Here is a 23,351-nt window from a genome sequence, read left to right as displayed (position 1 = left end):
CAGTTTAAAAAAAATGACACATTTCTACATTAAGTAATAATTTAACTATCAAATATTTATTTTATCCTTAATGAAATAATTTACAACCACACAAATTTCTATAATTTATTTTAAATCACAAGTTTTAAAAGTCTTCCTTTTTTTTCTTAAACTTTGTGACAAATCAAACTACCTCACATAAAATAGGACAGAGGGAATAATATATATAGTTAGGTCACGTGGGTTCACCGTAATAGGTACTCCCTTCGTCCATATTATAAGTCACATTTTTCATTTGCACTTGTATTAAGAAATAAGGTAATTTTACCCTTATGCCCTTGTTTAATGTTTGCCAATGATAACTTTGTAATAAATGATGAAATGTTAGATTTCAAAAATATAAATGCATTTGGATGACTATTTAAATCTTACTTTTTTGGAGCCAATTTTTTTCACCAATTGATCCAAAAAATTTTAAAAATCAAGTTTTTCCCACCTCAATTTTCCTATATATTTTGTGTAAAATGTTTTTTTATATTTTTATATATAAATTCTTAAAGCAAACATGACAACATCACAAAATATTTAAATTCCATTACTTCAAATTGATCTAAATTTTCCTGCTGAATCTGATGTTATTGATAATGAAATTAGACGACAAATGAATTTTAGTTCTAGTTTGACAAATCATTTGTTTTTTTATTTAAATGGTGCATAACTCCTTTATTTGGATCTTGATTTTTCTCAATTTGGCCTTCACATGTTTTGGTTGAGTCTTCTATTTTTATATCCTTTGAACTTTTTGAATTGTCATCTTCCTTGATTAAATTTGTTGAAGCTTCAACTTTCAAGATTATTTTTGAATTTTTTTTCATCTTTTATTTTTAATTTGTTTGTTGATATTTTTTTAAAAACAGATTTTATAGAATAAGTAGTGAATAAAGAAAATAGTTAATTAATGAATGAAATACTCTCCCAATGAAATTAATTACTTGTAGAGTTCCTAGGTTAGTCAAAGAAAATACATTTTCACGATTAATTAATTAATCAATCAAGGATATAATGGACAAAATATAATAATTTATGCATAAATTTAATAAAATAATATATATTATGGTCCAGCTATTTTTAGAAAGAGATGACTTATAATATGGGACAGAGGGAGTACTTTATTCATTATTTACAGCAAACAAGAGTACTTTAAGGTGATTCATTGTAGGCTATTATCAGTAATATATATATATATATATATTTCAATATAAATTATAGTTTATAGCACAAATAAATGATCAATTGGTCCACCATAAGAAGGATAGATCAAATATCACCTATGTTTATTGAAATATATATAATAAGAAACTCACATATCGATATAATGCAATTATAAAACTCAAAAAATCACAATATTTTAACACAATTTTTACCCTTTTAACTCATTAACTTATTATAACGTAACCATTGTATAATACTTCTCAAACATATTTGGAAGTTCATTATGTTTAGGGTTGATATGATTCTTTCACGTGTTTGTGATCCACTCAAACTTATCTTTATTTTTCACAATTTTTTTCAAAATTTTTGTTCATATATCTCATCAAATCATTTGGAGGAATTATATTTAGATTAATTATCCACTTTCTATATGAGAGAATCAATTTCACTAACAACATGAAGTGTGTTGCGATGCTGAAATTATTTTGTCATTAATCAGAGATGTCAAATTCGAGCAATAAATTTCTCTTCAGCAGTACGATAAGTACTATCGTCGGTGATAAATTAGTCATAGGTCCACTTGATTCATTTTTTTATAATTCCATTTTTCTATTAAGACTTCGCATTTCCCACGCTGTCTGCTACCTGCCAACTTCCCAGAACCCGCCTAAATAACAGTCAAAATACTCCATTTTTTCCTCCATTTCTGTAATCAGCCATGTACCGTTCATCGAGTTCTTCACGAGTATCTGAAGAGTTCTTTTTTAATTCTTCTCCGAATCTGAAATCAACAATTTCTACTGAAACTGAAGAACTACCGACGTTTAATCCCCAATCTCATGTTGCTAAAAAGGAAAGAAATCGTCTCAGATCTGCTGAAAATGCAATCCATCTTATCCCTTTAATACTGCTGCTTTCTGCTATTGTTTTGTGGGTTTTCTCTAGCCCCGGTAATTTTTACTGAAAATCCCACTATCTTTGTGTTTTTTGATTCAGCTGAATGTGTTTCAAGATTCTTTTTTATGATGTGTGGAGTTAGGTTTATTCATTTATAGTTGAATTCTTTCTGACCCATTTGGTTATTACTTCGTTTTTTTTTTTTTTTGTAATGTTCGGAATTTGAAGTATTGCGGTTTCGGATTTGAGCTCTGGGTATGGAAAAATACTTGGTAGGGAACATTTCTCCTTGAATGGAGCCCTACCCGATGTGAATCTGGATTAGTTGGGCTCTAGTATGGGTACCGGACACCGGATGGGAAACAAAAACAATTTTTTTTGGAGTAGTGGATGATGTGGAAACGAGATGGGAAATTGGATGTTGAATTTGTGAATGAAATTTTGTGGTATTTCTTGAGTTGACTTTGTTTAAAGTTGGATTCATCAATTGATTTGGAAAAAAGATAAATGCTGTTTTTTCGATGCTTTGCTTTTCTTGTTTCTGATTCTTTTCGCAAAAGAGCTAAGAAAGAATCAGATCTTTTGCTTGTAGGTACTTTTTTGGCTAGTATAAATGGACTTTCATTTATGGAGTTTTCTATGTTGTCTGTATTTAAGATGAAATTGGAGCATAGTGTATGTTGTTTAACCCCATATAGAACCTTTGACTAGATTCTCAGCTTTCGTGTTAACAGGAGAATTTCATCAATAGATAGTAAATGATCATGAAATTCACTTGAAATGGTTATACATATTGAAATTGAGAACTAGCTGAGTAATAATCGCCATTAGCATATGTTGTTTACTTAAAAAAATTTGACATTGAACTATTATGATTGAATCTGTTTGAAAACTAGCCAGCATAACTTCTATTGACACTTGACATACCTATTATTCGTTGGTGTTTGGTTTTTCGAGTATTGGTAGTTAGGCAACAGTTGATTGTTTCCTCTAGTGATCTTCTGTTTGATTAGATGATTGTTGTTCTCTGAATTGTGGTTGGAGGAAAGGAGTTCACTCTTGTATCTCCATACTGCTTTACTCGAGCTGATTTTACTCTCTTTTCTTCTTATGTTGGGGCGTGTTAAGTTTCTTTCTTTGATCTTCATCAAGGGAGTCTATCCTTTTATAGCATTTGTTGTATTGTGTCCTAGGTTAATGTTATCTATGCCACCAGTATACTGAATGAGAAAAAAACAGCTTATCACTATCATTTTGCTGTTAAGACATATTTCTATCCCGCACAGCAGTTACTATGGTGAATAAAGCTGATTCAATTGTTGCCAGACTCAACATTGCTGTGAATCAACCTGGAATCAATGGAGACAGTTCAAAGAGAAGTTTTACATCAAAGATAGAGTCAGAGGACATCGATGCAACTGATAAGTCCGTAGGTCAAGAAAATAATGAAGCCGAAGGATAACAGAGTGAAGTTCCATTACTCATCTAGAATAGACATCATCAATCATGGCTCATACATATGTTAAATTAGTGAACTGTATACAACATACATAGGCGATATCACGTTAGCTGGCTTTTGAGTAAAGTTTAAAATTATCCCAAAGCACCAAGTGTTATAGTGAATGATTTTCCCTTTGGTACTCTACTGTTATATTGTTTGTATGCAGAAGCATGTATTGAATTCGGATACAGAAGCATAAACACTTCTATTAGCAAATTCGTTGAATCACAAAACGGTACATCTTTACTTTGAAATACATTCTGTCTATAGTTGTTTTCGTTTCCTGATAAGAAAGCATACATTCTGTTTATTGCCATTGCTAAGTTTTCGTCCCTCAAAAACTAATGTCCGTCTCTTTTAGCTTGCTCAAATTCATAATTGGTATGTTTCGTCAATGCTTTGGGCTTCAGCTTAGGCACAAGGAGATTATTTCTAACAGAACATATCAGTGTATTCTCAGACTGCAGCAGTGCTCCAATGCGATTTGCCATTACTGTTAATGGAAACACACGTTTCCATCTTTCACTTCCATATGCTTTGAATGCATCCTCCACATAAATATGCTTGGATTTCATTGCTTCTGCTAGCTTTTCTGTCAAAACTATTGAATCCTCCAACGCGCAACAAGCACCCTGCCCCATATTGGGTGTCATTGGATGCCATGCATCTCCAGCAAGCACTGTCCTTCCACTAAAAGGCGGAGGACTTATTACTGGCCAAAGCCATCGGTCATAAAGGGGATTTCTAGTTAATGTATCGTCTGGTGTAAGATTAATCAGGTTTAACATGTCCGCGACTGGCCAATCTCCAACGAGCTCTTTAGCTTGTTGTCTCAATATTGAAGGATCTGTGATCCTTGGACCTGCCAAGAGATGCAAAAGTTAGTTAGGTGTTAACAGAAAAGTTCCAGCCAAGTGAGTCTCTATTGTTACAACTGGTGCCACATGGGAAAAGCTTGCTGTCAATAACATGGAAGAACAGCCCCACACTAAATAGAACAAAAGCTGGAAGCCTATCATATGCACATGAGGCATATTCACCCCTGATTCTTTTGCCACATTGGTGGAATAATGAGTTCTGAGATTTTGAATTTTAAACATTTTGCACATACAGAAGAAGGAATAGTAAATCGAATAACAAGAAACTACGAGGTTAGTGCTAATTGGTAAGAAAGAAGGTCCAAGTACAACCACCAAACTTATCCCACAGGAAAAGAGAGGTCGCTCAACTACCAACTAACCTTCTATCCTAATTCACGACCTCCAATCTCTCCTATCTATAGTTTCTCTATGTAATCCGTCACTAATATTGTCAAGGGAATGTTCAAGTACCTCAAGACTAATGCAGAGATGATGAACTAGACTTGAATGACCAGATACTTTTGATGAAACATATACCTGGAGATGAGCTGTTGCACAAGACAAACCAGTAGACCTTGGTTTTAGAAGCAGGAACAAATGCAGCGCGTAATCCTCTTCCATATGTGTAGTTAACTTTTGGTTCATATGGCTGTCCTTCAGGGAAGTATCCTAGGCCTCGAAAGGCGATATGCCCTGCATACTTAGGCTGTCGAAATCCCATCCATTTAGCCGTTGGTGACCATACACCATCACAAGCAATCACCACCTGAGGAGAGCGTTGAAGATATAATTTAAGTAAACAACATTATACTTTCTCTAACAAACTTAAGCTTCTAGACAAAATGATCCACACTATCTAACACAGTATTAGAGCAGACAAAGGTCCTGAGTTCAAATCTCAGTGTTACTTATCATAACGTGAGGGATTGAAGTATTATATTTACCTCAGCGGATAAACGAGTACCATCTTGAAGTTGCAATAAGGTATTAGTACCATTTTCACTTGTCTCAATGTTTGACAACTTTGAGGAAAAAGATATAGCATTTGGTGGTAGTTTACTTGCTAGTGTTTCAAGTAAGACTCTCCTCTCAACCACCCTTAGTTCTTGGCTGCTCCATTAATTTCATAGTATCAATAGAAGAAAGGTAAAATCAAAAAGATCAATTAGAAAGTACATCAAATCCCCATTTTACCTTTTGTCCTCATCTTTGAACCCAAATGAGTTTAACTCCTTACCATCATCTGTTTTTATTACTACCCTGAAAATATTGATGACATCAACAAATGTTAGATGTGTACTGAATAAAACATGTCAAGTTTAAGCAGAAGTCAAAATCAACATCGACGAACTTCAAAGCGTACAGTCAGTAGCGGAGTCAGAAATTTGGCATATATTATAAGGTTTGAGTTGAAAGTAACTAACATGTTTGTGCATCGTGCAATTAACCAATGCTCGATATACAACAACAACATACTATATTATGACCAAATAAATCAATAAGCAATGGATTTGACTAAAACATAAAAATTGTACAAAAATACCCTTGAAGATCAAGAAATTGACTCCTAAGTTCATCACCAACTCCAATAGCATCAAGTGCCTTCCATCCATTTTTAGAAAGTGTTATTGAACTTCCTTCAGTTCTCAATGATTCAGCTTGTTCAAGCACCAAACTTCTAATACCAAACCTAAAATAACAACAACTCAAAATCATTAAATTCACAAAAAAAGAACTATTTTTGGAAAATGCAAAACATCCCAGGTGTGGCCTAGTGGTTGTTGAAATTCATGGTTAAGAGTTCTGAAGTCTCAGATTCAAATTTCACCACACTATTGCGGGTGTAAGGTGAGAGATATCTAGCGAAGGTGCCCAGACACCATGGTCATAAAAAAATATGATTGGGAAAATGCAAATTTATAAGTTAGTGAAAATTTGAACCTTTGAAGTGAAAGAGCAGAAGCAAGGCCAGCAATTCCTGCCCCAACAATTACAATATTTTCTTTTCTAACATCATTAGAAAATAATCTTCTTTGAATATAAGTAGATATTTTAGATGAAGAATGAGACTTGGCATGTTGTAGAATTGAAGAGATTAAAGCCATGGTCACACAATTATTTGGTGATAAAAAAGACTAAAGAGAGAAAAATAATTCAATAGGGTATGTATTGTGTGGACATATAAAGAGTGAACGAAAAAAATAATTCTTTTATATAAATCCTTATAAAAAAATATATATTTTAAAATTTGAAAACAATTTAGTTTGACTTTTCATTCACCAAGAATTGTATTGCCATTTTGATCAAGTTGGACACGACATTAATAACTCCAAAGACTTGTCTATCGAAACTTCGCCTGTAAATGCCATCTTTATTTAGTGATAAAGTTTGTAATTAATTTTAATTTTATTTAGGAAGAAGCATTGAAAATATCCCTCAACTCGATATAAATTATAAGTTGCATCTCCAATTTTGCATTAAGAGTAAAATAGATTTCTAGTTTCTCGCCAAATTTAGTGGATTTAATACTTCTCTCATCTTTTTATTAAGAGTTTCATGTTCATATAAGAGTTTGAGACCATCTGTTATGTCACGTTGTAGATCGTAAATATATCTAAGTTTATTTAATTAAATAAAAAAATATTTTTAAGACTGTCTAATAATTTTCACCGAGTTCATACTTCTCTTTTATTTATAAAATAGGTTTTGTGAATTTTAACTGATGAAAAATGGACAGGTAAGCAAAGCTTTTTTTTTTTGCTATGAATATGACCAATACCTTTGATGTTGGAAATTTAACTTGTATTAAAGGTCAAAAAGTAAGATGATTAGAAATTATGTCATGTGTCATAAAAATATTATATTCACTGATTATTGATTTCTCTTTTGTCTGGATTCAATGATTGTTAATTGTTTTCAAATTTTATATTTGGTCGTCAAATGTTCTTAGAATTGTCAAAAATTCCTCTCTCAGAAAAGTAAAATGACATGACATTTTTAATGTATTTTATTCATTAGAAAAAGATAGATGGTATTTTTTTTTAATATAAATTTGAGTAAAAAGTTTAACTCTACTCGTTCACATCGCCAATTTCGACAGCAAATAAAGGAGGTGGATAGCACTTGGATAGCACTAGATCAATGAAAAATAACTTTTCACCCAATAAGTAAGGTAAGACCTATTTATAAAATTACATTATATTTGTTATTAGTGTAAATAAAACATTCATCATACTTAAAATTCTATTTAATATATTTCAGTAAGTAGTTACAAGCTTTATCCACTCCTTTTTTTAAAAAATATTTATTAAGATTATCGATACTAAAATTTATCTACTAGAGAATTCAAATTAAAAGTACGTATAATTCGTCTAATTTGTATAATTCGCCTGATTGTATAAATCAGAATTTTGTATAATTCGGTTCTTGATTGTATAAATGCAGAATTTTTGTATCAGATTTAACAAAAAATCACAATACATTACCATATTTGTATATTAGCAAGTGAAATATACAAACGAAGTTCTGAAAAATTTCTAAATGTATAAATACGAAATTTGTATATACTTACCCTATCTGTATATTCGCAAGCGAAATATACAAACTACAAACTGCAACCTCTATGCAAACAGAACTACAACTATGAAGTGCAATATCAAAACTATAGATAAAACGTTATTATGTTTGTTGTTTCTCAAATTTTCTCAACTTTAAACTATATCTACTACTATCAAGACAAAATAAAATAGGTCTAGTTAGTTGGGCCATTTTTTCACTCCACCAAAACGTTTGTCTTTCTATGTGGCCCATTTGAAACTCTGTCGTGTGAATCCAATAGCCCATGAACTTATTAAAAGACAAGTTTTTGCACGGATTGTCCTATTTCGGGGTGATCTTTAATTTTTGTCCCTAAAATTCATAGTCTCTAAATTTTCATTTATGAATTTCGAACGATACCAAGGAAAATTTAAATATTTTTGTGTTTTAAAAGTTTTGATTAAGCCTTAAAAAAAAATAATTTAAAAATAGACAAGAAGACACAAACAATTTTCTGTCCTCGTATAACATAGGACCAGGAATAAATACTTACCTACCGGCAGAAAGGATTTGGAAGGACATTATATTCATACCAACTAGGGGTGTCAAAAATGAACCCAAACATAGGTAATTCGTCTAATTTGTCCAGAATTTTAAGGGTTGGGCTCAAGATAATTAGAATTGGGTTCAATCTCAACTCATTCAAGCCTAATTCAATCTCCAATTTCAATCCGTTTCAAAATTCTTTACTAAGAATGTATGAATGAATTATTATCTATTTAACATATTTTAGGATTTATCTATCAATTTATTACTTTTTTTAAAAAAAATAATCTTGAGCCGAAATTCGCATTGTGATTATAAAAGTTAAATATCACTTTGTTAAAATTATTAAGATTAATCGGATCAAATTGGGCGGGTCAAGACCCAACCCGATTTCTATTTCAACCCATTTTAATATCTCCAATTTCAACCCAACCCGCCCATTTGACACTCCTAGTACCAACAAAGACCACCAATAATTCTAGTCCATATATAAAGAAATATCTTTAATTCCAAGTCTCGATGAATCTGTGGACGTATATACTATAAGAGATAAGATTACGAATGAAGATATATAAGAGTAATTTCAGTGATGAATAAGATGTGGAAAGTAAGATTGAGATAGTTCGAATATGTAAAAAGGAGGAGCACATGAGATGCTCTAGTAATCGAAGGTGTGAGTGGTTGAGACTGTGATAGCTAGGTTGATTGCGTGAGATATTTTATTTTACTTGTTCTATTTAGACTTTACACTCCTTGAAAAATAATGATTAATGAGTGTTTTATCACAATATTTATATTAATTGGTGTTTAATCTTAGGTCTTGAGAAATAATTTGTGAAATGAGTAATTAATGCTTAAAAATATATGATAATATGTTTTTCTCTTAATATGCTGTAAAAATTTTATTTTTTTGTATAGTGAATAAGTAAAAGTGAATGTATCGCAGGGAGCATACAATTAGATGGAAGGTAAAATAGTTTGTGTTCTGATAACCAAATATGTTAGGAAAATGCCCATTATTACGTTTCCAGTACAATCCTGTAATGGAAGTTTTTTTTTTGGTCTAATCTTTAATGAAAGTTAGCTGCATCAACCAATCTCTGATTACATTGATTTCATCAATTCTAGAATGCATTTTCTTTATCTATATAATGCCTAGTAATGTCACACAACTTATAACATACATTTAATTCTTATAATTTTCAACATGGCATATTGCAATGAAAATATTGGAGTGGCACATGATTTTCTCTCCAACTTGCAAATTGAAGCAATCCAAACAGTGGCGCCAATGAAGCAAACTGATCCAAGGATATCGCGGCGAGTTCTCATTGGTGAAAATTCTGGCTCAGGCAATTTTCAAAGGCGTTTTCACATGGTGTTTTGCTATAACAAGGCGTCAGAGACGGATTCAGGATGGATTGTTGCTGGATGGATTAAGGAGTCACTAGGAAAGGCACTTGTTGAAAAACCATTACTTGCTGGTAGACTTAAAAGTATAGGAGAAAATGATAATAATTATGGGGAGTTTGAAATTGTGTCAAATGATTCTGGTGTTAGATTGATTGAAGCTGAAATGCCAATGAATTTTGATGATTTTATTCATCTTAAGGAAAATAAAAATGTAGAAGGTCAGCTTGTATTTTGGGATGATATTCATGAGCCAAACACTCAATATTCACCACTTTTTTATGTCCAGGTTAGCCACACCACTTTTTTATTTGGTCTCAATTTTCACGTCATGAGATAACTTTGGGTTGAGTCAAGCTTAAATTTTTTATTATTTTTTTTAAATCATGCTATCAAAATCAGACTCATCTCATTTTTTGGTTTACCTGATATTGGAACCTACAACAACCAAATATATTAAAAATAAAATGTTATAATAGTAGTCGAAAAATTTGGAAACCAAGCATGTTATAGAAGTTTTGAGGGTAGAAGATGAAAAATTTTGTGAGTTATTAGCAAAAACATCTACCATATTATTTGAAATATTTGTATGGTCTTAACTTTTAATGGTTTTTTGAGATTTTGTTATAAATTCAAGGGCTATCTATAAAAGATCATACTTTTTTTTTTTCAGGTGACAAATTTCAAGTGTGGATACTCGATTGGGATAAGTTGTAGCCTTTTTCTAGAAGATCCTTATTCCATGACTAGTTTCTTGAATAGATGGTCCAAAATTCATGTCAACATGGTATCAGAGGCAGATGCACCTAAAATTCCGACATTTTTCCTACCAAATCTTAGGAAACAAGGGTGTTCACCAATTTTATATTCGAGCTCAAACACAAATAATTACCACGTTAACGATACGTTAATTTTTAAATTACCTTTGAAATTCTTGAATTTAAGTGATGATATCCACAAGAATAATCTTGTAGAAAAATGTGTTGAAGAGGTAGAGAACAAATTTGGTAAGAATTTGTCTACAAAATTGTGTTTGTTTGTTAGAGAAACCTCAGAGGATGTTAATGTTGAAACATTTTCTAGAGAAGGGATTAATCCATTTGGTTCAATTAAGAATGAATTAATTTCAGCTAATTGTTGGGATGATTTGGGATTAGCTGATAATATAAGGTTTAATGAAGAAAATAAGGCTGTCCATTTTTCATGTTGGATAATTAATCCGGGAAATGAAGATCTTGTGTTGATTACTCCATCTCTTGGTGATGAAAGTGGCTCTGAAAATAATGTTTTAGTTACAATGAGAGATTAATCTTTCCAAAGAGCGCATTTTACTCTTTTGTTGGATTGCTCAACATGAATTTGAATTAATCGAGCTTGCAGATTTCAGAGAAAAGATTGAATATTGTATGTTTGCTTTGTTTTTGATTTTCCTTTATATAAGCCCAAGATATGACATTATTGTTATTGTACTATGATTAATTATGAATGCAATTTTAGAAATATCTTGATTTCTCTTTCACTATGTTGTAAAGTGTGTATATAATTTCTTTTAATTTTTGTTTAATCATCTAATACTTGAAATATACTAATCCAATTATTATTATTAATTTGAATTCATGTTAAATAGACTCAATAAGAAATAATTAGTAAAGTATATTAGCTTCCGATCAAGAAGTTTCGTTATCAAAGCTCTTTTTAAAAACCTTGCTGGAGGGCTTGTTTAGAAATATTTTTAGAGAGAGGGGCCATTACTAGTAAATATTTGTAAATCTTCGATGAAACTTACAAATTTATAAAAGAGTTAAAAGATAAAAAAAAAAACACACATAAAATTATTCCAATTTTGTTAGATTCATACTTGAACTATGGAGAGTTTGAGTTTCTATCTGAACTATCACCTAATAGTTAGTATTAGATAGAGCTGTCAATATGGGCTACCCCATCCCATCCGGGCTAACCCATACAGACTTTGACATTTTATGGGCCAGGTCAGGCTAGCCCATTTTTGATGTGGGCCAGAAAATAGTCGGCCCAACCCACAAGTACGTGGGCTACAGGCTTGCCGGACCAGCCCACTTTTATAAAAGTTATATATTTTTTTTATAATTATTAAATTAAATTATAAATTATAATTTAAAAATATTATCATAAATATCGGCAAAACAATAGTACATGGTGTTAGTGTTACTGCTTGTTAATCAAATCTACAAATAAAATTATCTTTATAATATTTATTACGTTTTTTTTCAAGTATAAATATAAATATATAAATAGAAATATTAACCTAACTGTTTTGCAATGATCACAATAAAACACAAAAAATATGACAATATTCCAATCATAAAAAAGTAAAAAATAAACTCCTTAAAAAACCATGAAACTTATGGCGTATCTAACACTTCATGAAACCTATGGCGTATCTAACACTTCATGACCATCTACATGAAGCATATCTGTATCGACTTGTGGGAAGGTTGTCCTAACATCTTCATTTTCATCTGCAATTTATATGCGGTTTCAATTAGTTAAATATTAAAAAATAACTAAATTGAGAATTGTAATATTTAAATGTACACAAAAATATATTACCAGTTTGAGAAAAATCATGTAACCAGTTTCGAGTAGCAACAAGTGTTTGTACATTTTCATGGTGGATGCAACTTCTATACTTAGCGATTTCCTAAAAAACTTTAAATAGATTTTGAGTTTGGATCTCTTTAATTTTAAATTTTAATATTATATTATATTTTTTAATAAATTTTTATTGGCCCATGGGCCGGCCCTACCTATATTTCTCAAGCCCCACAAATCAACAGGCTTATTCAGGCCGGACTGAAAAGCCTTTTTTTTAAATGGGATCCAAAATTTTTAGCCCAGCCCTATTAAATTCCGAGTTAGGCCAGACCGGCCCAATAGGCCTAGCCCATATTGACGGCTCTAGTATTAGAGTCGTCAAAACGGGCCAGCCCAGCCCTACTCCACCCAAGCCCCGTGGGCCAAAGAATTTGACGGGCTGGGGCGGGCCGGCCCTTCATTTCAAAGGGCTGTAAAATGGTCAACCCGGCCCAACCCTAGAAGGGTCAAGGGCTGGGGTGGGCCATCCCTCTTTTTTTTTTTATGTCAAATCAATGTCACAAACAGTAACATTGTTTCAATAATTTTAAATAAAAAATCTAGCAATAAATATTTAAAGAAAAAAAAAATCTCTTAAGTAAATAATATCTGAAAAACAAAACTAGTAAACTAAAGAACACTTCTGACTAAAACTTTAGTTAGCAATACATAATTACGTACTTAAAGTATTTTGTTAAATGAAATCAAGAAAATTGTTACATGCGTGAAAATCGTCCAATGTCGTAGCAAAAATGAGACGACAATAAAACTATAAGAGTAAAGAGACAGAGAGTTATAGTTCAAGAATTTAGATATTAGGGTTTAGGGACTTAAGGTTTTAAGAGCAATGGCTTTAGAATTTATAAGGCTTTAGCCTTTTAAATCTTCACGTACTAGTAGTCTAGTAGTACTAATATACTATAACCGTATAGGTTAGAGGTTACATTTAAGTTTTCTAGTTTTTAATATTTATTTTAATTAAAATTATATAATTTGGTCCATGGGCCAACCCCGACCCTGCCCCGATCAAGCCTCAAAGGCTAAGGGCCTAAAAGGGTTGGGCTTATAAACCCCGATTTTAAACGGGCTTGAAAAATCATATCCCAACNTCAATTAGTTAAATATTAAAAAATAACTAAATTGACAATTGTAATATTTAAATGTACACAAAAATATATTACCAATTTGAGAAAAATCATGTAACTAGTTTCGAGTAGCAACAAGTGTTTGTACATTTTCATGGTGGATGCAACTTCTATACTTAGTGATTTCCTAAAAAACTTTAAATAGATTTTGGAGTTTGGATCTCTTTAATTTTAAATTTTAATATTATATTATATTTTTTAATTAATTTTTATTGGCCCACGGGCCGGCCCTACCTATATTTCTCAAGCCCCACAAATCAACAGACTTATTCAGGCCGGGCTGAAAAGCCTTTTTTTAAAATGGGATCCAAAATTTTTAGCCCAACCCTATTAAAACCCGAGTTAGGCCAGACCGGCCCAATAGGCCTAGCCCATATTGACGACTCTAGTATTAGAGCCGTCAAAACGGGCCAGCCCAGCCCTACTCCGCCCAAGCCTCGTGGGCCAAATAATTTCACGGGCTGGGGCGGGCCGGCCCTTCATTTCAAAGGGCTGTAAAATGGTCAACCCGGCCCAACCCCAGAAGGGTCAAGGGCTGGGGCGGGCCAACCCTCTTTTTTTTTATATGTCAAATCAATGTCACAAACAGTAACATTGTTTCAATAATTCTAAATAAAAAATCTAGCAATAAATATTTAAAGAAAAAAAAAATCTCTTAAGTAAATAATATCTGAAAAACAAACTAGTAAACTAAAGAACACTTCTGACTAAAACTTTAGTTAGCAATACATAATTACGTACTTAAAGTATTTTGTTAAATGAAATCAAGAAAATTGTTACATGCGTGAAAATTGTCCAATGTCGTAGCAAAAACGAGACGACAATAAACTATAAGAGTAAAGAGACAAAGAGTTGTAGTTCAAGAATTTAGATATTAGGGTTTAGGGACTTAAGGTTTTAAGAGTAATGGCTTTAGAATTTATATGGCTTTAGCCTTTTAAATCTTCACGTACTAGTAGTCTAGTAGTACTAATCTACTAGTTAGAGGTTACATTTAAGTTTTCTAGTTTTTAATATTTATTTTAATTAAAATTATATAATTTGGTCCATGGGCCAACCCCGACCCTGCCCCGATCAAGCCTCAAAGGCTAAGGGCCTAAAAGGGTTGGGCTTATAAACCCCGATTTTAAACGGGCTTGAAAAATCATATCCCAACCCTGCCCTAATAACGGGTTGAATCGGGCTGGTCCCATGGGCTTAGCCCTTTTTGATGGCTCTAGTCAGTATAATTAACTAATTTTACTATTTTAGAGTGTTGATTTCATGCATGTGATTTCGTTCCTACTTGTGTTACTCTATGTGTAAGTTGTTTTTGTCTAATATTTATTGTTGTATTGACATGCATGTACTCTTTTTTGTGGTCCATTTCTTATAATATAGGTCTTCTAAGGTTTCATTCTATTTGTTTTATGTTTTGGGGGGTTTGGGGGAGACATATGACTTTATTTTTTAGTTCTTTTGTAGGTGATTTTGCATTTATTTGATTGTGTTGGTTGAAAGTAGAATTTTTTTGTTGATTTAGGGTTGTTTGGTTTGGAATAAAATATTTTGGAATTAATTATTGTGGTATAAGTTATTCAGGATAGATTATTCATGTATATGAGATAACTTTTTTTATCACTATATTAAAAATGGTGGGATAAATAATTTAAGGCCAAACACATATGCAGACCCTTAAATTTGTCCCTAAATTTCATTTTGGCACTCCAACTTAACCTTGTTCCATTTTAACCCTTTAACTCCAATTTTTATGTTTCATTTTGGCACTTCTAAGTGATGTGGCGGAGTGTGTGCATCACACTTTCTCTAAGAGAGTGAAAGACAACAAAAAAAGTATTTTTTAAAAAAATAATAAAAGATTAACCCTTCAACTCTATTTTTTTTATGCATCATTAAAACACAAAATACTAATTTTATGATTTCTTTATTTCTATATATGCTCTTCAACTGCAATTTTGAATTTTAAAAATTTTCGTTCATCCGTTAGTTATTGTAAAAAATTCAAATTGACGAATGACATTGATTTTTTTTTAAAAGTAACAATTTCTTTTTGCGAGTTTCCCTATATTTTATACATGAAAAATAACCGACGAAAGTGCGTCAATTTTCTTTCTTAAGAAAATCAATGACAACCCAACGAAGTCTATCGAGTTTTAACATTTTTTATAGTGTTATTAAATCCAAAATTTGTATATGCTTACCATAGCTATTTGTTCAAGATTTAACAAAAAATCACAATAAATTACCATGTTTGTATATTAGCAAGCGAATTATACAAATGGGCTTTTGAAAATTTTCTAAATGTATAAATACTCTATTTATATATTTACAAGCGAAATATATAAATCATAGTCTTCATAACAAACAAAACTATTACTATGATAGAACGTTATTATGTCAGTTATGTTTGTTATTTCTCAAATTTTCTCAACTTTAAACTATATCTACTACTATCAAGACAAATAAAAGAGGTCCAGTTAGTTGGGCCATTTTTTCACTCCACCAAAACGTTTGTCTTTCTATGTGGCCCATTTGGAACTTTGTCATGTGAATCCAATAACCCATGAACTTATTAAAAGACAAGTTTTTGCATGGATTGTCCTATTTCGGGGTGATCTTTAATTTTTATCCCTCAAATTTATAGTATCTATTTAAGAAAATGATCAAAAGCCCTCCCCCCCTCTAATTTATATTCGAATTTTCAACTATACACTTTAACTTTATGGGAGTCCTATCACCCTCCTGAAGTGTTTAAAACTGAAATTAATACCCTGAATGCTTAGCTGGCAAAGAGAGTTATTTCACTCTCTCAAAGAGAGTGAGCACAAAAAATAAATATTAAAACTTTATTTTTAATATCTCTTTTAAAAATATATGTATTCGTATTTTTTTTCTTATTTATTGTCTTTCTTTTCCATAGCAACCAAATTTCTTCATCGGATTCACCATTGTTGATTTCACACAAACTTTTTAACTCTCATGTAAAAACTTTTAAGAACCAATCAATTCCATTGAAGATAAAATGACATGTATTTATATCATCCAAAAAAAGAGATCTGGATCAGATTTGAAATAAATAAATAAATTGGGTTTACATCAAATTCAATTGAACTCCCAAATGAGAATGTTTTTTTCTTTTTTATTTATAGATCCTTTAATTATCAATCTCAAATTTCAATCAATAAGAGGATTGTACTCGTCTCAGTTGACCGCCATTAATGGCATTGCTATTGTCTTCATTCGTCCTCGATCTTTCCTTGCTCACTTTTTTTAGTTTGTATTTCTGTTATCCTCTCTTTGTTGCTCGACCAACAGTCACCATTGTCGCCTCCTCCGGCAAAACCCAAACACCAACAAAAACCCTTTCTCCCCTCCCTCTCTCCTCTTATCTCTCTCGTTTCAAGATAACCACCATGAAAATCTACCTTTGTTCTCACATCGAGGTCGCCTACAATAACAACAACAAAACCTTGCGGCTACACTACTCCGACCAACGAGCTCCAGTAAAGCAAGCAAAACCTCGATGAAGCAACATATGCACGGATTCTTTTAGTTTGTTTTTCAATCCGACAAGAAAAATTTGAATATTGCTTGACAAGCTCTTGCTATCAATATTTATCTTTGTTCCTCACAATGCAATAGGAATTTGAAAGAATTAGGGGAAGAATTTACTTTAGGAATTCGAAGAAATTGGGGAGTATAGGAGAAAGTGGAAAAGAATTATAAAAAAATTGAAAAAAATAATAAATTAATGAGTTTCCACATGTTAAACGTGTGAAGTTCACATGCCAAGATAGATGTGGTTGTGTCTTTTTAAGGGTGTAATTATTACAGTTTTAAACAGTTCAGGTGAGTGATAGGACCCCGTAAAGTTGAAGTGTGTAGTTGGAAATCCGGATATATATTAGTGGGGCTTTTGACCATTTTCTCTATCTATTTTTTCATTTATGAATTTCGAACAATACCAACGAAAATTTTAATATTTTTGTGTTTTAAAATTTTTGATTTTGCCTTAAAAAGTTTTTTTTAAAAAAAAAATAGACAAGAAGACAAACAATTTTCAGTCCTCGTATACATAGGACCAGGAATAAATACTTACCTACCGGCAGAAAGGATTTGGAAGGACATTATATTCATACCAACAAAGAACACCAATAATTCTAGTTCATATATAAAGAAATATCTTTAATTTCAAGCTCTAGATGAATCTGTAGACATATGTACTATAAGAGATAAAATTACGAATGAATATATATAAGAGTAATTTCAGTGATAAATTAAACAAGATACAGGAAGTAAGACTGAGATAGTTTGAATATTTAAAAAGGAGGAGCACAGATGCGCGCCCTAGTAATCGGAGGTGTGAGAGGTTGACAATAATAGCTAGGTTGATTGCGTGAGTTATTTGATACTCCTTCTATTCAATTTTACTTGTCATGTTTAGACTTTGCACGTCCCTTAAAATATAATGATTGATATGAGTATTTTACCACAATATTTATATTAATTGGTGTTTAATCTTAGGTCTTGGAAAATGATTTGTGGAATAGGTATAATTAATGCCAAGGATAAAATTTAAAAATAATGATATGTTTTTCGCTTGATATATTGTAAAAATATATATTTTTGTATAGTGAAAGTGAACGGATCGGATCGGAGGAAGCATACAATTAGATGGAAGGTAAAGTAGTTTGTGTTCTGATAACCAAACATGTTAGGAAAATGTCCTTTATTAAGTTTCCAGTCCAATCCTTTAATGAAAGTTTCTTTTTTTTTTTTGATCTAATCTTTAATGAAAGTTAGTTGCATCAACCAATTTTTGATTACATTGATTTCATCAATTCTATAGTGCATTCTTTCTATATCTATATAATGCCTAGTAATGTCACACAACTTATAACATACATTTAATTCTTATAAATTTCAACATGGCATATTGCAATGAAAATATTGGAGTGGCACATGATTTTCTCTCCAACTTGCAAATTGAAGCAATCCAAACAGTGATGCCAATGAAGCAAACTGATCCAAGGATATCGCGGCGAGTTCTCATTGGTGAAAATTCTGGCTCTGACAATTTTCAAAGGCGTTTTCACATGGTCTTTTGCTATAATAAGGCGTCAGAGACGGATTCAGGATGGATGGTCGCTGGATGGATTAAGGAGTCACTAGGAAAAGCACTTGTTGAAAAACCATTACTTGCTGGTAGACTTAGAAGTATAGGAGAAAATAATACTAATTATGAGGAGTTTGAAATTGTGTCAAATGATTCTGGTGTTAGATTGATTGAAGCTGAAATGTCAATGAATTTTGATGATTTTATTCATCTTAAGGAAAAGAAAAATGTAGAAGGCCAACTTGTCTTTTGGGATGATATTCATGAGCCAAACACTCAATATTCACCACTTTTTTATGTCCAGGTTAGCCACACCACTTTTTTATTCGGTCTCAATTTTTACGTCATGAGCTAACTTTGAGTTGAATCAGGCTTAAATTTTTTTTTAAAAAAAAATCATGCCATCAAAATCAGACTCATCTCATTTTATGGTTTACCTGATATTGGAACCTATAACAACCAAATATATTCAAATATCAAATGTTATAATAAGTATACTATAATACTCAGTCACTATAGCAGTCGAAAAAATTCGATACCAAGCATGTTATAGAAGTTTTGAGTGTAGAACATTCTATTCAAAGGTGAAAAATTTTGTGAGTTATTAGCAAAAACATATACATCTACCATATTCTTTGAAATATTTGTATGGTTTTAACTTTTAATGGTTTTTTGAGATTTTGTTATAAATTCCAAGGGCTAGAAGATCTTTAATAAATGATTTTTTTTTCAGGTGACAAATTTCAAGTGTGGAAGATACTCAATTGGGATAAGTTGTAGCCTTTTACTAGAAGATCCTTATTCCATGACTAGCTTCTTGAATAGATGGTCCAAAATTCATGTCAACATGGTATTATTAGAGGCAGATGCACCTAAAATTCCGACATTTTTTCTACCAAATCTTAGGAAAAAAGGGTGTTCACCAACTTTATATTCGAGCTCAAATACAAGTAATTACCATGTTAACGACATGTTAATTTTTAAATTACCCTTGAAATTCTTGAATTTAAGTGATGATTTCCACAAGAATAATCTTGTAGAAAAATGTGTTGAAGAGGTAGAGAATAAATTTGGTAAGAATTTGTCTACAAAATTGTGTTTGTTTGTTAGAGAAACCTCAGAGGATGTTAATGTGGAAACATTTTCTAGAGAAGGGACTAATCCATTTGGTTCTANCAATCCAAACAGTGGCGCCAATGAAGCAAACTGATCCAAGGATATCGCGGCGAGTTCTCATTGGTGAAAATTCTGGCTCAGGCAATTTTCAAAGGCATTTTCACATGGTGTTTTGCTATAACAAGGCGTCAGAGACGGATTCAGGATGGATTGTCACTGAATGGATTAAGGAGTCACTAAGAAAGGCACTTGTTGAAAAACAATTACTTGCTGGTAGACTTAGAAGTCTAGGAGAAAATGATAATAATTATGTCAAATGATTCTGGTGTAAGATTGATTGAAGCTGAAATGCCAATAATTTTGATGATTTTATTCATCTTAAGGAAAAGAAAAATGTAGAAGGTCAGCTTGTCTTTTGGGATGATATTCATGAGCCTAACACTCAATATTCACCCACTTTTTTATGTCCAGGTTAGCCACACCATTTTTTTATTTGGTCTCAATTTTCACGTCATGAGCTAACTCTCGGTTGAGTCAGACTTAAAATTCATTTAAAAAAAAAAATGTTATCAAAATTAGACTCATCTCAATTTTTTGGTTTACCTGATATTGCATTGGAACCTATAACAACCAAATATATTCAAATATCAAATGTTATAATTGGTATACTATAAAAGTCAGTCACTATAGCAGTCGATTTTTTTTTAAACCAAGTATGTTATAGAAGTTTTGAGTGTAGAAGGTGAAATTTTTTGTGAGTTATTAGCAAAAACATCTACCATATTCTTTGAAATATTTGTATGGTCTTAACTTTTTAATGATTTTTTGAGATTTTGTTATAAATTCCAAGGGTCATATATAGAAGATCATACTCTTTTTTTTTTTTCAGGTGACAAATTTCAAGTGTGGAAGATACTCAATTGGGATAAGTTGTAGCCTTTTTCTAGAAGATTCTTATTCCATAACTAGTTTCTTGAATAGATGGTCCAAAATTCACGTCAATATGGTATCAGAGGCAGATGCACCTAAAATTTCGACATTTTTCCTACCAAATCTTAGGAAAAAGGGGTGTTCACCAATTTTATATTCGAGCTCAAACACAAGTAATTACCATGTTAACGATACGTTAATTTTTAAATTACCTTTGAAATTCTTGAATTTAAGTGATGATATCCACAAGAATAATCTTGTAGAAAAATGTGTTGAAGAGGTAGAGAACAAATTTGGTAAGAATTTGTCTACAAAATTGTGTTTGTTTGTTAGAGTAACCTCAGAGGATGTTAATGTTGAAACATTTTCTAGAGAAGGGATTAATCCATTTGGTTCAATTAAGAATGGATTAATTTCAGCTAATTGTTGGGATGATTTGGGATTAGCTGATAATATAAGGTTTAATGAAGAAAATAAGGCTGTCCATTTTTCATGTTGGATAATTAATTCAGGAAATGAAGATCTTGTGTTGACTACTCCATCTCTTGGCGATGAAAGTGGCTCTGAAAATAATGTTTTAGTTACAATGAGCGATTAATCTTTCCAAAGAGTGTGTTTTACTCTTTTGTTGAATTATTCGACACGAATTTGAATTAATTAAGCCTGCAGCTTTCAGCATATCGAGAAAAGATTGAATATTGTAAATCGTATGCTTGCTTTGTTTTTGATTTTCCTTTATATCAACCCAAGATATGATATTATTGTTATTGTATGATTTATTATGAACGCAATTTTAAAAATATCTTGATTTCTCTTTCACTATGTTGTAAAGTGTGAATATAGGTTGTTTTAGTCTAATATTTATTATTGTATTGACATGCATGTGCTCTTTTTTGTGGTCCATTTCTTTATAATATAGGTCTTCTAAGGTTTCATTCTATTTGTTTTATGTTTAGGGGGTTGGGGGGACATATGACTTTATTTTTTTAGTTCTTTTGTTGGTGATTTTGCATTAATTTGATTGTCATGTCAGTTGAAAGTAGAATTTCTTTTGTTGATTTAGGATCGTTTAGTTTGGAACAAAATATTTTGGGACTAATTATCATGGTATAAGTTATTTAGGATAAATTATCCATGTAAATGGGATAATTTTTTTCATCACTATATTAAAAATGGTGGGATAAATGATTTAAGGACTATCTAATATTTCTAACCAAATGTGGGGTAAAATAATACTACATAGTCAGTCACACTATTTTGGTTGCATTTGTGGTTTTGAGGTTTTTTTTATGATTGAATAGGTCCATATAATAGCTTGTGAGTTGTGACCGATTGTCCCAAAACACACCTTAACTATCATTTGTTTATTTTTCTACCTAAACTTTAATTATCGTTCAGATAGGAAAAATGAATAACTGATAATTGAAGTGTATTTTAATACATAAATGTTAATAGTACATTCAAGTAAAAATAAAAAATAGATAGTTAAAATGTGAAACTTGAGAAAAAAATATAATTCGAATGTGTTCTCGTCCATTATATCTAAATCATTTTCTTGTGCACTTTTACCATAAATAAATACAAGAAGGAAAAATTACAAGAATATACTATTTAAGACCTTAATTTACCTAATATTATTTTAGTTTTTTTATTTACAACATTAACATTTTAATTACAAATATGACATTTTATTATAAATTAAAAATCAACACGATTTTATGTCCTATTTTATTGGTTAGTGAACTAAATTTTTGGGAGTCATATTTTATCTTTTATTTTAATTAATTTTTAGAATCACAATTATATTTGGATACGTTTTCTTTAATAAATATCTTACTTTCTCTTTCATGTTAACATTACACGGAAAAAATACCATTGATGTACCTTTTTTTTTTCCTTGGTAAACGCATTGCTGCACACTTTTTTTCATCTTTTTCAAGAAAAAGTTTTGAAACTCCTCCTTGAAAATATTTCTCTTTGTTTCTTTTAAAAATCATCTCTTACAACACAATTTTTTTTTACTCTTTGAATAAATCGATTATGAGTAAGAAAGTTGCTTTTGATAATGCTCCCGGAAAGAGTCCTCGTTTGATGAAGGCTTATATCGATGTCAATAGCCCGATTGTTTGTTCAAAATCAAAAATTACAACTGTTAATTTGAAGAAGATCCGCATTATCATAGTGAATATGATTTGTATCATGTGGTCTATAAATTATCGGGAAAAATTTTAAAGACATTTTTTTTGTGTACACTTTGGTGGTCGATTTGGTACAATTATTGATGATATGTTATTTTAAATAGTGATATGTATTAAGGAATATACTTTGGTAGTTGATCTGGTATAATAATTGGTGATTTGTTAGTTATTAACCGTAATATGTTGTTGTGTATATCTTTTGATGGATGGTATAGTTAAAATATTGATAATTTGTTGATTTCAATTTGACGGATGGTGGATCGATTTAGTACAATTATTGATGATATGTTG

At 31.3% G+C, this 23,351-nt stretch overlaps 5 protein-coding genes across 10 annotated transcripts in view; 3 read left to right on the top strand and 2 right to left on the bottom strand.

The window, feature by feature from the left end:
- LOC125878333 (GTP-binding protein YPTM2) overlaps positions 1–23,351 on the bottom strand; it is a 182,990-nt gene that overhangs the window by 8,080 nt on the left and 151,559 nt on the right. Inside the window, exon 1 of one of the 5 annotated variants that reach the window (XM_049559565.1) lies at positions 6,831–6,834. The exons of the other annotated variants lie outside the window; for them this stretch is intronic. The gene's annotated coding sequence lies outside the window, so the exon portion shown is untranslated. Of the gene's footprint in view, positions 1–6,830; positions 6,835–23,351 lie in introns of those variants that run through there. 5 annotated transcript variants of the gene reach the window in all.
- Positions 1,795–3,822, top strand: LOC125878337 (uncharacterized). Of its 2 annotated transcripts, none has more exons than XM_049559573.1 (2): positions 1,795–2,141; positions 3,375–3,621. In XM_049559573.1, exons 1-2 carry the CDS (start codon positions 1,910–1,912, stop codon positions 3,548–3,550), a joined length of 408 nt encoding a protein of 135 aa, XP_049415530.1. In that variant the 5' UTR covers positions 1,795–1,909; the 3' UTR covers positions 3,551–3,621. The 2 variants fall into 2 exon arrangements, with proteins under 2 accessions (XP_049415530.1, XP_049415531.1); XM_049559574.1 differs by having other exon boundaries at positions 1,801–2,141; positions 3,378–3,822.
- On the bottom strand, positions 3,765–6,607 carry LOC125878315 (monooxygenase 2-like). The gene is made up of 6 exons (XM_049559542.1): positions 6,391–6,607; positions 5,993–6,139; positions 5,644–5,709; positions 5,394–5,559; positions 4,987–5,215; positions 3,765–4,451 (listed from the first exon to the last, which is right to left on the bottom strand). The coding sequence occupies exons 1-6, from the start codon at positions 6,552–6,554 to the stop codon at positions 3,931–3,933; spliced, it is 1,293 nt and encodes a 430-aa protein (XP_049415499.1). The 5' UTR covers positions 6,555–6,607; the 3' UTR covers positions 3,765–3,930.
- LOC125878316 (uncharacterized) lies at positions 9,703–11,259 on the top strand. The gene is made up of 2 exons (XM_049559543.1): positions 9,703–10,231; positions 10,616–11,259. The coding sequence occupies exons 1-2, from the start codon at positions 9,740–9,742 to the stop codon at positions 11,249–11,251; spliced, it is 1,128 nt and encodes a 375-aa protein (XP_049415500.1). The 5' UTR covers positions 9,703–9,739; the 3' UTR covers positions 11,252–11,259.
- Positions 18,586–21,460, top strand: LOC125843146 (uncharacterized). The gene is made up of 2 exons (XM_049522370.1): positions 18,586–19,120; positions 20,822–21,460. Exons 1-2 carry the CDS (start codon positions 18,629–18,631, stop codon positions 21,458–21,460), a joined length of 1,131 nt encoding a protein of 376 aa, XP_049378327.1. The 5' UTR covers positions 18,586–18,628.

This window comes from Solanum stenotomum, chromosome 10, assembly GCF_019186545.1.
Source record: "Solanum stenotomum isolate F172 chromosome 10, ASM1918654v1, whole genome shotgun sequence".
Taxonomy (NCBI): domain Eukaryota; kingdom Viridiplantae; phylum Streptophyta; class Magnoliopsida; order Solanales; family Solanaceae; genus Solanum; species Solanum stenotomum.
This window is presented reverse-complemented; position numbering and strand designations above follow the sequence as displayed.

Excerpts from the sequence above, each read along its gene's own strand:
- LOC125878337 (XM_049559573.1), top strand. The coding sequence starts at position 1,910 with ATGTACCGTTCATCGAGTTCTTCACGAGTATCTGAAGAGTTCTTTTTT. Across the intron at positions 2,142-3,374 it reads GTGGGTTTTCTCTAGCCCCG|CAGTTACTATGGTGAATAAA; the intron begins GTAATTTTTACT and ends TATCCCGCACAG.
- LOC125878315 (XM_049559542.1), bottom strand. The coding sequence starts at position 6,554 with ATGGCTTTAATCTCTTCAATTCTACAACATGCCAAGTCTCATTCTTCA. Across the intron at positions 5,560-5,643 it reads TTCAAAGATGAGGACAAAAG|CCAAGAACTAAGGGTGGTTG; the intron begins GTAAAATGGGGA and ends TTAATGGAGCAG. Across the intron at positions 5,216-5,393 it reads GTACTCGTTTATCCGCTGAG|GTGGTGATTGCTTGTGATGG; the intron begins GTAAATATAATA and ends CGCTCTCCTCAG.
- LOC125878316 (XM_049559543.1), top strand. The coding sequence starts at position 9,740 with ATGGCATATTGCAATGAAAATATTGGAGTGGCACATGATTTTCTCTCC. Across the intron at positions 10,232-10,615 it reads CACCACTTTTTTATGTCCAG|GTGACAAATTTCAAGTGTGG; the intron begins GTTAGCCACACC and ends TTTTTTTTTCAG.
- LOC125843146 (XM_049522370.1), top strand. The coding sequence starts at position 18,629 with ATGGCATATTGCAATGAAAATATTGGAGTGGCACATGATTTTCTCTCC. Across the intron at positions 19,121-20,821 it reads CACCACTTTTTTATGTCCAG|GTGACAAATTTCAAGTGTGG; the intron begins GTTAGCCACACC and ends TTTTTTTTTCAG.